Below are 12,936 nucleotides of genomic sequence, written 5' to 3' on the forward strand. Positions count from 1 at the left end.
CCATCCACAGTGGAGTGTGGAACTCGAGCTGCGAATCTATTTCTCACACCGTCCCCAATCCCCTGCGAGATCACCCACGGCTCTCACTTCCTGTGGCGGAACACATACCAAAGCCAAGACGCAGTGAAAGAACACGGGTCTTCTGGCCCGGGAGCCCTGAGCGGGCACTCCGATGCCCAGCACTCCCGGCCAGATAATCTGCACCTCGTCTTCCGTCTGCAGGACAGCGACACCAGCCACCAACACTTGCAGGACAGCGCATGTGACTGAACTTATTTGGGGTCGGGAGCCTGCTGTATCATCTGGACTTGGGGACAGACTCATGTGGGTAGTCCAGTGACAGCGATAAAGGCACACAGAAGAATTCTACGTGCTAATACCTGGGAATTTAAACTGTACTTCCTATTTTCAAACTTTAACACCACCTTCTGATAAATCTTGCCTCTGGCTGAGCTTATACTCCAGTTCTCATTCTCATCAGTAAGTCAGTAAAGGAAGAACACAGGTTACATAACAAAGGTGCCCCTCCGGCTTTGGGTTTAACAGCAGGTGAAAACTAAGCAGAAAGAACACTTGCAGAAGGAGAACTCCGACTCTGAGAGACAAAACCTGCGTATTTACTTGCTTAGATCTGGGAGCCTGACTGCTCACAAAAGGATTCAGAGATGTTTCTTTATTGTCAAGCTGCAACATACATGGTTTAATACAACAAAAAAGCATTTAATCAGGTGAAAAAGAAGCTGAACAATAAACAAATAAACACTCAAAACAAAATATTTTCCATTGGAAACATGTTAAGATGAATACGGGGTTTCGTTACCATCTTACTGCAATTTTCTTGTGTGTTACCAGCCCACATACCCCATGTTCTCTGTGATCATGCAGGTGTGAATGGGAGTTTGAACGATTAAATACATGAAAAGTCCGCTTACTGCAGAGAGTCATTTCACGAGGCAGCCACACCGGGTTTAGAGGACAAAATCACTCAAGAAATTCTCCACGTCTTCGGGTTCGTTTTAGAATCCATGAACCTTAAGCTGTTCCTCCTTGACAATGCCAACCTGCAAGACAAACGTAAGAGAATCGCTCTGAGGGATGCAGGACTTCAGCCCCAAGAAAACGCGGAGCCCCGATGATAAAACAATCAGGGTTAACAGTCTGTTGCAACACTGTTCCTCGCGGCGTTTACCGTTAGCAATTCAGTAGACGCGGACATACCTTGACGTGCCCCCAAACTGGCTGTGCAGATACAAGAACAGTCACGTCATTCGAATGACAAAATAAACCAAAAACGGTTCCGCTGCCTTTAAAGTGCCGATACTGTATTTCTCGCTCAGTTAACGGACTTACCTCATTCACGTGATTTTTTTTTTTTTTTTTTTTTGAACGAAGTAGGAGATAATTCACATTGTCCTTGAATACAATTTTGGAAGCAATCTCAAGGTTGTACATAAAGCACCCAATCACTCACCTCCAGGAGAAACTGGCAAATGTTTTTTCTTTGGTCACCTTGAAGCTGAATAACCTCTCCGTACTCGGGATGCTCAATCACAGTACCATTACAGGCGAATTTCTGGAGAAGGAGATGTTTCACACAATGGAGTCAGATACAACAAGGAGGTTTCACTTTGCCCATTAAGACCAATATACCATTTGAGTAGAGCTGATCGTGTTTAGGAAACACGTTTGGTCTCCCCAACACTCCCAAATTGATTTGCAAGTGAATCAGCAGGAAACACACGGGCAATGATTTTACTTAGAACACCAAGAACTGACTATTCCACATTTCGTTTCGTTTGAAAGCCATTCACATCTCAGTTCGAAATGGGAGGCCACCCATAAATGCCTGGGTGTTAATTACCAGAACCAACAGGCTTTCCCCAGCCGGATGGCTTTCGCCCACACCGTTGGAGTCGAGTAAGGGTGTCCTGCTCGGAAGCGCATCAGTAGCTGTGGCTCAACCTTTCCTTCCCGACACCTTTACCTTTTTGAAAGCTTTCACAAGTTTCTTTTTGTCATAATCATCTGCAATGCCCTGGACAGTAGTCAGTGTCTTTCTGCCGTTCCGTTGCTGGATTCTTATATGAATGTAATCCTCAGTCCCTGCCGGGAGTAAGTCGTCACCCTTAGTTGCATCAGCAAAGGGGTCTGCAAAGGGACACACACAAAAAACGCCAAAGCGGAAGAATTACCTTCCAGAAAGTGATTCCCCGGTGTACGGCCCACTACGATCCAGGCCAGCGGCAAAGAAGGTTCTAGTGCCTCTGCTGTTTTTGCGGGTGGGGACGGGGCGGTGACGGGGGTGGGGCATTACCAAACCCCCCCCCCCCCCCCCCCCCCCCCCGGCAAGGTGCTCTCGCAGAAAGAGGCACGTTTGAACGGCCGATGCCCCCCCGACATCCGAACAGAAAACGCTATTCCAGGCAGACTTCTCGGGGAGCGTCGTCCTCTAACGGGGGGGGGGGGGGGATTTCAAAAACACGATTTTACAGCTACGATAAAGACGTGCGTCATCTCGCCCCCATTCTGATGACAACAGAGGCACTCGAACGTGCCCACCCCAAGCACTTAACCGCGGCCGCGTCTGCAAGCAGCGAAACGGAGAAAGCTACCCACGTCCACGCACAAGCACGGGTCTCCCCAAAGGCGTCATTTTACAGACTACTGCGCCCCGCCGGGGAAGCTGGTCCGCGGGCCCGTGACCCATCGGAGGCCGCGACCCGCGTCTCCAGCCCGACGCCCGCCGGAGCCGCTGGGCATCGGCTCCGACCGGAGCCGAAGGACGCCGATCCCCGGGGGGGCCCGGCCCCGCGGCGCCCCGCGAGCGGAAGGGCAGGTCCGGGCGCGGCGGGGGCAGGGCCCGGGGCTCCGCGGGGGGGGCCCGGCGGCTGCGGCCGTCCTCGGGGAGGGGGTCGCCAGGGGCCCAGTCGCCATTTTCTGGGCGCCGAGACAAAGCCCCACTCGGGGTGCGGGGAGGGCGGCGGGGGGCGGGGTGGGGTGGTCCTCGGGGCCGCGGGGCGGCCGGCGGCCCCGCCGAGGGCGGGCCGGCAGGCGCGCGGGGGGCAGCGGGCAGGGGGCGGCGGCCGGATCTTACCGAAAGATTGGAGGTTCTGGATAGTGGACATGCGACACTAGTGTGAGGCCGGTGAGGGGATAAAATTGCTGCGGGGCCCGCCCGGATCACCGAGTCTGGAGGCTGCAGTGGCGAGAAAAACGTAAGTAACTAAGGAGACGCTTCGCCCCGGGGTTGCGACTCGGCTGGAGCAGCGGCGGCGGCGGCGGAAGCCGGGAGGAGGCAGGAAGAGGCGAAGGAGGAGGCGGAGGAAGAGGCGGCGGCCACGGAGGCGAGGACGCGAGAGAAGAGGCGGCGCTGTGGCTTCTCCCACAAAATGGCCGACGGAGGCTATTTAGCCGCGCCCGCCGCCCCTCCCTCGTGACCCGCCCGCGCCGGGCATCCTGGGACTTGTAGTTTTCTCGAGGCGGCAGAGCCCGTCCAGCCCGGGGCCGGCGGGCTTCCGGGACCGCAACTCCCGGCAGGGAGCACGCCCTCCAGCGCCGGCGGCCGGGCCGGGAGGGTACCGGGGGCTTCGGCGCCGTCGGGGCAGAGCCCGCGGGGTTCGGGGAGGGGAGGGGGGGCTGTGCACCCCGTGCCTCACTCGCTCTCCCTGACTCCCCTTCTCTCGCCGTGCAGCTGCGGCGCCGAGGGGTCGGTGCTGGGTGCACAGTCTCCATCACTCACCGTCGAGGCTCGGGGGAATGTAAGTAAAATCGGGGTGCAGGAGCAAAACAAGCACCCCGGCCCTGGTTTGGGACTCGTCGGCCGCCGCTCAGCGCCTCTTGCGTCGCAATTCCGTCCCGCGACTCCGACCCCCCGTCCCTGGTCCGCAGCTGTGGGAGCCAGCTCCGAGGTTGGAGGCGAGAGAGCTCCTCCGCCCCCCCCACCCCCACCCTCGCCCCGGGTGGGGCCGCCCCCCCCCCCCGCCCCGTTCCCTACGGGTGGTTGTCCAAGTTCAGCGTGCATCTCCCGGAGGGCTTGATAAAACACGGATCGATAGCCCCGGGTGCGTTTCAGGGCTGCGGTGTTCCCCGAGAGCCAGCAAATTGGCAAATGTGACAAACTGCCAGGAGACGCAGATGCTACTGGGCCTGGACCACGCTGCACACTCACTGTCCCGCTTCACCAGGGGCCCGGCGTCCCGCGGGGGCCAGGGCTGTGTCATCCGAACGTACCAGAAAAGCAGCCTGTCAGCTTGGGACACAGGACCTTGAACAGGACAGGTGCCAGGCGTAAATGGAAGGCGAGCTTGGCAAATTGACTGATACAGAGTCGGGTTCCAGGACTGTAATATCGTTTCCAGCGAGCTACGGACAGAAAACAAACCTGAGACTTTGGGAATGGGCTCACCCAGGCAGGGGCTCAATTGTCCAACTTGGTTGGCTTTCTGGAAGGAAAGAGAGAGACTAAAATGTAGGGATTCTTAACCTTTTTTTGGTGCCATGGCCGTCTTGTGAGGCCCATGGACCCCTTCTCAGAATAATGCTTTAAGCGCATAAAATAAAACATTGAGGATTACAAAGCAAACTACGCTTCTCGAAATTAAAAACAAACGTTGATAACATAGTATTCTTTACTCACGCATTAAGATCTAGCACCAGGTGTAACGACAACTAGATTTCCAAGAGATGATAAAAGATATTTTGACATAACTGTAACATCAGAAATGTAACATGAAAACACCTGTAACTTCTATTAGTGCAAAGAGACAGGTTCTTCTAATACTATTGTGGTGAATATTCATAATTGGGAAATGCTGAATTTTGCTTAGAGGTTAGCGAAAATGTAGATGTAATCTCTTTTCCCCATCCACGTTTTGGGATTCCCCACAACCCTGCAGTTTTGTCTATGGACCAGGTATTTGTAGACCCCAAGTTAAGAATACCTGGCTTTAATAATCTTTTCTAGTTAATGATGATGGGTACCACTTACTGAGTGCTTACTATTTGTCGGTTGGACTTATACGTAATATTATTACGTATTTTCATAGCCATTCTGTGATTTAGTTATAACTATTGAAAAGATGTAGGAATGGAGGCTTTCCTAGGTTAAATAATTTGCCTTAAAAATTCAAATTCTTAACTCTCAGGTATCTTACTACAATTTTGGTCTTCCAATCTTGATGTAAATGAATAATACTTTTTAAATCCAAACTTAGGTAAAAGGTTTTAGAGCTGGTTCCAAAACAAGGAGAATCAGGCATTTTTTTTGGTTGCCCATTTGTTGATTACAACTATGATTGTTTGTGTTCTTTGGTTTTTTTTTTTTTTTTTTTTTTTTTTTTTTTTAATTTTTTTTTTCAACGTTTTTTATTTATTTTTGGGACAGAGAGAGACAGAGCATGAACGGGGGAGGGGCAGAGAGAGAGGGAGACACAGAATCGGAAACAGGCTCCAGGCTCTGAGCCATCAGCCCAGAGCCCGACGCGGGGCTCGAACCCACAGACCGCGAGATCGTGACCTGGCTGAAGTCGGACGCTTAACCGACTGCGCCACCCAGGCGCCCCTGTGTTCTTTGGTTTTAACACCTCTGTAAGCATGTTTTAAAGTAATTTTTAATACTACTGTAATGAAGCACAGGACATACAAAATGCATATCTCTTTCTGTTTTCTTTCTTAGCCATTTTATATTACATTGTTTCTCAGCAGGAGACAAGGGTGGTTTAGTGAAGAATAAAATAACAAAGATACATAGAGAAGTTAAACACACACACACACACACACACACACACACACACACACACAGTATCTTAGGGATTTCATGATCATTACCCCTGGGAGAACTCCTTTCTACTTCCTAGTGTTGTGTCAGAGACCCCCAGGACCTCAGAAATCTTTAATAAAAGGCAATCACATAGGTTAGATACAATTATCTTAAAAACTCTTCTGATTTTCTGGTCATTGGTAGGCCTGTTTTAGGCTTACACTGTCTAATACAGGAACCATTTTTCACATGTGGCCACTGGGCCGGGACTTGTAGTGTGGCTGGTCCAAATTCATACATGTTCTAAGTATAAAGTATACACTGGCCTTTCAAAGGTTCAAATTGTTTCCATTTCATTTATTTCCTTTTCCTTTTTAAGATGTGGCTACTAGAAAATTTAAAATCACATGTGGGTCGCTCACTGTTTCTATTAGGGCTGGTTGAGAGTAGAAGGGTTGACCTGTATGTAAAGTTACCATAAAAGTAAAAGGAATAAACTGAAGCATTTAAAAACTACTCTTTTTAGTTCTAACAGGTACTGGCCTAGTTGAACGTGATTATATCCCGCCTTATTTCAGAAAGGATTATAGATCGTCTGCAGGGAAAAAGAATATTGACTAAAGGAATCAGGAAAGAATAGAAAAAAGGTAGAATGGTTGAAAAATAAAAGCCCCAAAGCTAAAGTTAGACCCCAGGTCTGGATCTTAACTGGTTAAGACAAAGGGAAAATCAATGAGAAAATTTGTAGGTCTACAGGATGAAAACATACCAGTTGTGCAGGAGGAATGACTTTGCCTGGCCCTGAGCCACACTAGATGTTTCTCTTGGGTCCTCATAAAGGAGACACTGTGATGTAGTGGACAGCATCCCCAGCAGTTTGCCTACCACGAAGACAATGGTGGGTTTTATGCAGCTCTTTTTTATATCTGCTAGTTATGAAGATGTACTGTCTGGTTAGAACCCTGGGTCCTCATCCATCCTTCTGTGGCAGGCGGGTGATAATGCGCCACTCAGATTCCCTGCTTCAGCGTGCATAATTGACCAACAGCCCCAGACACTGGGCTCTGAATTCTACCTTGCTTACTGCTGAGGCCACACTTCCCACCCGCTGCTCCCAGCAGGTGACTGTGCAACAGGGGTGCCGGTGCGGGCTGTTCTCCAGATGTGGGACTCAACTGATGGGCACCTTTCCTCATGGACTCTCCATTGGCCTGGGTGAACTTTCCTAACCTTGGGCTGAGGTCTGAGTCTCTTATTCAGCCCTTCTTCCCTCCTCCTTCACAGGGTCACCTCCTCTTGGCTCCTCCCTCTTTCCCCCACACATCCTGCGCATCTAAACCCATCTCAGTGTCTGCCTCTCAGAGGACCCACACTGGTACGCTAACCCCATGCTGGGTGGGACACAAGGTTCAGCTTCTGGGGTCTACTCTCGCACTAAGCTCAGAGGCAACAAGAAGGGACATGAGCGTCAGGCCATCTTCGTGCGATTCCAGCATGTGGTTGCTTGTAGGGTTCCGACTTGCCTGGATCTTCTCTTCTTTCCCTTACCTGCATCGGATGCAGAGATGCAGTCCTAAAGAAGCTACTTAAAGGTCCCTTACAGTCACATAAGCCGATCATCCCCTGTAACAAATTCCTTTCTATATATTTGTGTGTGTTCAACTAGAGAGGTAGAACCGGCAAGAGATACATACAGGCGCTATTCCCAGCCCTGTGTGGGGTATTGCGCGCTGTTCCCCTAACCTTTTGGGTGCTTTCTTCCTAAGCTCTACATGGTTGCCTTATATTCATGTGCTGATTAGTATCCTGCCGATTACTGGAGGAGGGCCCAAGAACTCTTCAGAGTTCCCCCTTTCTCGGAAGCTCTTTCCAGGACTTTTGTCTATGAACTCTAGCTGCCTTGGACTCGTCACTGTTTCTACTTAGCTTAGGGAGTCTGCTGGGCTCTGCCTGTGTTTCCCTCCAAACTCTTTCAAGGCAGTGAGATGCGGTGGTCACAGGGCTCACCTCACTTGTTTTTCATCTTTTAGGGATCACTATCCTTTGACATAGACTTTCTTGAAAATCTGTGGTGGCTCATATTGTGTCCTTTGTTTTGGTTATTTTAGGTGGAGAGTAAATTCAGGAAATTCATCTTGGTTGACAACAAAAGTCCACTACATGAATTTGGAATAAATGAATGAGCTTCTCCTTGGCGTCCAGCCTGAGGTTAAACCTTTTGCTGTGAAGGTGTCTGACGCTCGGACGGCACGGTGACCTTGCCATGTGGATGTGCTACCGTGGTGAACACGTATGTGTGTGCAAATTTTCTATCCACCGATGGTGCACATTTCTTACAGTACTAAAAACTGGTCCTTCAGAAGACCTTTACAAATGTGTATTTCTGTAAGTGCTATTTTATAGCAGGGAAACTTTGGGTTGCTTTATGGCAGAGAAATGAATCAGCCTATAAATTACGTTAACTAAATTCCTGTTGTGTTAGTCTGCCCACCTATCCACTTTTATACCTGAGACCTTGAAAATTTTCTTAGTTATTTGCAAGTACTGTGTAGGGAGTTAAATATACTATGAGTATTTGGTAAGTGTGAGTTGACCTACTTTATGGCTAAAAAGAGAAAACAGGGGTGCCTGGGTGGCTCAGTTGGTTAAGTGTCTGGCTTCGGCTCAGGTCATGATCTCGCAGTCTGTGAGTTCGAGCCCCTCGTCGGGCTCTGTACCGACAGCTCGGAGCCTGGAGCATGCTTTGGATTCTGTGTCTCCCTCTCTCTCCGCCCCTTCTCTGCTCATGCTCTGTCTCTCCCCAAAATAAAAATAAAACATTAAAAAAAATTAAAAATTAAAAAAAAAGAGCGAGAAAACGTATTCTGAACTGAGGCATGCACTAAATGACCAAAGAAAATTGCTAGTAATATTTTCTATATTCCATGTGGGCCAGGAGATGTGCTAAGCACTTTACATTATTGTTTTACCGTTCATAATAATTTTGTGAGGTGGGTTTATTATCCTGTTTTACAGATGAGGAAAATGAGTCTCAGGAAGTTGATTACTTACACACACACACACACACACACACACACACACACACACACACACACAAAGAGGGGTATTCCTTCCTCAGGAGTCTGTAGCCAGTAAACGGCATAGTCAGGATCTGAACCTGGGTTTGTCTGCCTCCAAATTCTATGCTCTTTATCCTATATTCTTACTCCTTTATGGAGGTTAAGCATACACTGTGAGCCACCCTATGTGTATTAGTATTTTTACAGGGAAAGAATAGGAAAATCTGGCCAGTTGAAAACATGTAACACATGGACCAGGAAAGTACAGTTCCAGTGGTTGCTGATAGATGCCCTAAAATCGCTCACGAATATAGATGTCACTAAAGCTTGTGTCAAACATACACTAACGCTAATTTTTCATAATGCCAGGGTTTTCGTTGCTAACAAAGCAAGTGTAAAACCACGGTGTTCTCATTCACTGGAAATAAAAAAGTGATTGGATCTCCTCTTCATGGTAACCAAGCTCCTATTTCTCAGTTCCGTGACCCTTTCCAAGTTCTGAAGCAGCCCTGAAACTCGTCCCTCCATGAAGGGTACAAGTTCATTGGCCAAGTGATAGCATCAGGCAGCCTGGTGCTGTGACAAGATACATATATTTGAACCAATTAGGGAGTAATTCAGTATGTGCTGGGGGCCCACTCATTATTTTTTTGAATGTGAATTAGTATATTCACTAAAATTTTATAAAATTTAGGTTTATTCTCTTAAGGACAGTATATGAATTTCTAGCTTATCTTTAAAAAATTCAGAAACACTGGTAGGAGTTGCTCTACCTTAGCTTAGGGACAGTTCTGGAATTTGTCACAATACCTATTATTTCTTTAAATTCCTTTTTTAATGTTTATTTTTGACAGAGAGAGAGAGAGAGCGAGCATGAGAGGGGGACGGGCAGAGAGAGAGGGAGACACAGAATCTGAAGCAGACTCTAGACTCTGAGCTGTCAACATAGAGCTCAATGCCAGGCTCGAACTCATGAAGGGCGAGATCATGACCTGAGCTGAAGTCAGACGCTCAACCGACTGAGCCACCCAGGTGCCCCAATACCTCTTATTTCTTTTTTTAAATGTTTACTTATTTATTTTGTGAGAGAGGGTGCACAAGCAAGGGAGGAGCAGAGAGAGAAGAGAGAGAATCCCAAGCAGGCTCCATGCTGTCAGCACAGAGCCTGACGTGGGGCTTGATCTTATAACCGTGAGAGTTGGACACTCAACCCACTGAGCTGCCCAGGTTCCCCGACAATTGAGATTTCTGTCTTCCCTTAAGAAAAAAAAAATCTACGTTTATTGCTTATCTTCAAAAAAAAACCAAAAAAAGTCAAGGCTGATCTGTAGATACTTCACTTCCGATGGCCCAGGCAGTGGGATGATGTTAATGGAATTGTGATTAAAAACAACAAACAAACAGTGAATTAGGAAAATATTAGAAAGCGGTGGAACCACTCATGACCTGGATTATTCCACTTTAGGGGGCATTTGGGGAAGAGTTTAGTACCGAGTCAAAGAGTGGGGTCCTGAAGGAAGGAATTTGTGTTTTGTATTAAAAAGTTAAGGGGCGCCTGGGTGGCGCAGTCGGTTAAGCGTCCGACTTCAGCCAGGTCACGATCTCGCGGTCCGTGAGTTCGAGCCCCGCGTCAGGCTCTGGGCTGATGGCTCGGAGCCTGGAGCCTGTTTCCGATTCTGTGTCTCCCTCTCTCTCTGCCCCTCCCCGGTTCATGCTCTGTCTCTCTCTGTCCCAAAAATAAATAAAAAAACGTTGAAAAAAAAATTAAAAAAAAAAAAAAAAAAAGTTAAAACTGAACCTTTTGGCTTGAGAGAGCATCTGGTGGTACAGAGTTTTTGGCTCCTCTCCTGACTTGGGTTAGTCCAGCGTGCATAATACGTCAGCAATGCCATGCTGTGTTGTTTCGCCGTTCTGTGCCCTGGGATTTGTGGCAGAGATTGTGGGTTGCTATCTAGTATCGTTCTCCCCTTCTTTCTTAGCAGACAAAACCCAGTTTCATTCTGGGTTGCGGCGTGCCCAGCTAAAAGAATATACTCCATTTCAGTTGGCCTTGCTAGATGTGGCCAATGCAGTATAGGCACAAACGTTGAGTGGGCTTTCTAAGAATTCACTTAACGGAAGCCGACTCGGTTCAGAAAAGGGCCCGGTTTGCCCTTCTCTCTTCTTCCTTCCTGCTGCCTCGAATGGAGACGCGATGTTGGAAGTGTGACCGCCATCTTGGACGATAAGGTGACCTCGCCATATGGTTGTGCTGCCGCTGGTGGCTCAGAATGATAGAGGGAGCCTGGGGCCACGGACTGCCTGTCTCTGTTCTTGTTACGTGACAGAAGGAAGCCCACGTGTTTAAGCCTCTGCTATTTTGGGTTTTCTGTTCAATGAAGCGGAACCAAGCCTTCAGAGTGCTGCTGCCCCAGTGGAAACCCTCGGACCCAGGGAAGCTGGGCGTGCACTTTCCCAGTGCCCTGTGTTGGGGTTGTCTGTGGCATGGATCATGCCTTCTGTGCTAGCCTGATCCAGGAGAAGTTGGGGCCGCCCATCGTGGGCTGTAGGAGGATATGCTAGAAACAAACTGACAGTATGTTACATTGTGTCTCCTGACACTTCAGAGGCCACCTGGCCGGGCAGATGTCCATCAACTGTCTTGGGCTCGTCACATCTTTGCCATAAACACTGGTGACAGATGGCATCCTATGGGAGTTTTAAGGGGAAGAGTTGGTGAAATTTAACCTTGTTTGTTGTCTGCCTTACAAACAACGCGCCTGGACTCTCCCCGTGGAACTGGAAGCAGAGTCCGTAAAGCTCAAGTTTAAAAAGTCTTAAATAAACATTCTTTGGCTTTTTAGAATTTGGTTGTATTTGTTGGAGGGTTGACATCCAGCTGGTGTACGTGACTGCATCCATACAAGTTGTTAAATTATTAAAATACGCCCGTGCTGGTCGGCAAATAGTTACTGCTCAGCCCCCCCAACGCCCGCTCGTCCCTTTGGACCTCTTCGACCATTGCATGAACAAGCAACGAAAACAGCAAAATTTCTCCTGGATTTGGGCCCTCTCCACTTTTAAAATTAGGCATCTGAGCTCACAGTGTTCATTTTGCCAGCAACGTGTTCGTTGCTGCCCAATTTTTGTCAGTCGTTTGATTGAAACACTGTGGAGGGTATTGTTCTAGATGTTCCAGAGTCCAGTCCTGGATCAAATCAGGTCAGCAGAGGAACTGAGAACGGGTATATTGTTTCAGTTTGTTTCTGCCGCCTCCCACCCTCTGCAGAGCGGGTCTTGCTGAACTGTTTTGGGTGATGTCATCAGCCTGTGCTGAGAGACAGGGAAGGGACCGGCACAAATGACTCTCTCTGTCATCTGTCTTACAGATCGTTGTCAAGCTGTGTGTGTGTTTTTTTTTATATCACAGTGTCTATTTATAAGAATCCTCAGAGACTTGCTTCACTGGTTTTAGAAGCAAAACAGTTGTATTACTCCGGGAAAAGTGTGTTTTTTGGTTTTTTTTTTTTTTCAGTCTTACAAACCTGTCTATAAAGTGTCCAATTTTCCCTTATCCCTGTCTTTGTAAGTATCCTTATTACAACCTTTCTGGAATGAAGCAGAGAAGAAACGAAGGGAGGAAGGAAGGGAGAAAACACTCAAAAGTTACGGAAAATCGAAGTAGATAGGTGATCAAAGGAACCCAAATACACAGGCATTTTATGTTTTTTTCCTCAGCAGAATTTCAACACGAACTCATCACGGATTTATACCGAGTAACAATTAGGAACTTCACTTTTCAAAGCTGTAAAGTACAAACAGGAAGTACCCGAAGAGGATGTTCTTTCTAAATGCCATGTCTGGGGACACTTCTAAGCTCTTCTTCCCACCATGGTTTTACAAATAACCACTTCAGTACAGTTACGGCCTTTGTAGAATGATACCTGGACACGTAGCTTTCATTCGAAGGTAGGCACAGTAACAGTGTCTCTGTCGGCTTTGATCTGCATTTTGGCAAACAGGGAGAGTGCAGTTAGTTCGTGATTTCCATAAACAAGTAATCTAGGCATATCCAAGCACTGCGTCTTCTGAGATTACTGTTTCCTTTTTTCCTTTTGTTAATAAACTGATTCAAGGGGT

The 12,936-nt window shown here is 48.1% G+C and overlaps 1 protein-coding gene and 1 long non-coding RNA gene across 3 annotated transcripts; one reads left to right on the forward strand and one right to left on the reverse strand.

Annotated features, from left to right (window-relative positions):
• Nucleotides 1-658: 658 nt before the first annotated feature.
• Nucleotides 659-3,316, reverse strand: EIF1B (eukaryotic translation initiation factor 1B). The gene is made up of 4 exons (XM_042903698.1): nucleotides 3,095-3,316; nucleotides 1,985-2,148; nucleotides 1,472-1,573; nucleotides 659-1,061 (listed from the first exon to the last, which is right to left on the reverse strand). Exons 1-4 carry the CDS (start codon nucleotides 3,123-3,125, stop codon nucleotides 1,017-1,019), a joined length of 342 nt encoding a protein of 113 aa, XP_042759632.1. The 5' UTR covers nucleotides 3,126-3,316; the 3' UTR covers nucleotides 659-1,016.
• A 3,346-nt stretch (nucleotides 3,317-6,662) lies between these two features.
• Nucleotides 6,663-12,936, forward strand: LOC122198851. 2 transcript variants are annotated; one of them, XR_006193186.1, is made up of 3 exons: nucleotides 6,663-6,879; nucleotides 7,867-8,143; nucleotides 12,535-12,936. It is a non-coding gene; the product is annotated as an uncharacterized LOC122198851 (long non-coding RNA). The 2 variants fall into 2 exon arrangements; XR_006193185.1 differs by having other exon boundaries at nucleotides 7,867-8,048.

The sequence above is a fragment of the Panthera leo genome, chromosome C2 (assembly GCF_018350215.1).
Source record: "Panthera leo isolate Ple1 chromosome C2, P.leo_Ple1_pat1.1, whole genome shotgun sequence".
NCBI lineage: Eukaryota > Metazoa > Chordata > Mammalia > Carnivora > Felidae > Panthera > Panthera leo.

Bases quoted from the DNA above. Each gene is read 5' to 3' on its own strand.
- EIF1B (XM_042903698.1), bottom strand. From the start codon at position 3,125: ATGTCCACTATCCAGAACCTCCAATCTTTCG. The intron at 2,149-3,094 runs GTAAGATCCGGC...GTCCCTTTGCAG, and splicing joins CCAGAACCTCCAATCTTTCG to ACCCCTTTGCTGATGCAACT. The intron at 1,574-1,984 runs GTAAAGGTGTCG...CTCCTTCTCCAG, and splicing joins TTGTGAAAGCTTTCAAAAAG to AAATTCGCCTGTAATGGTAC.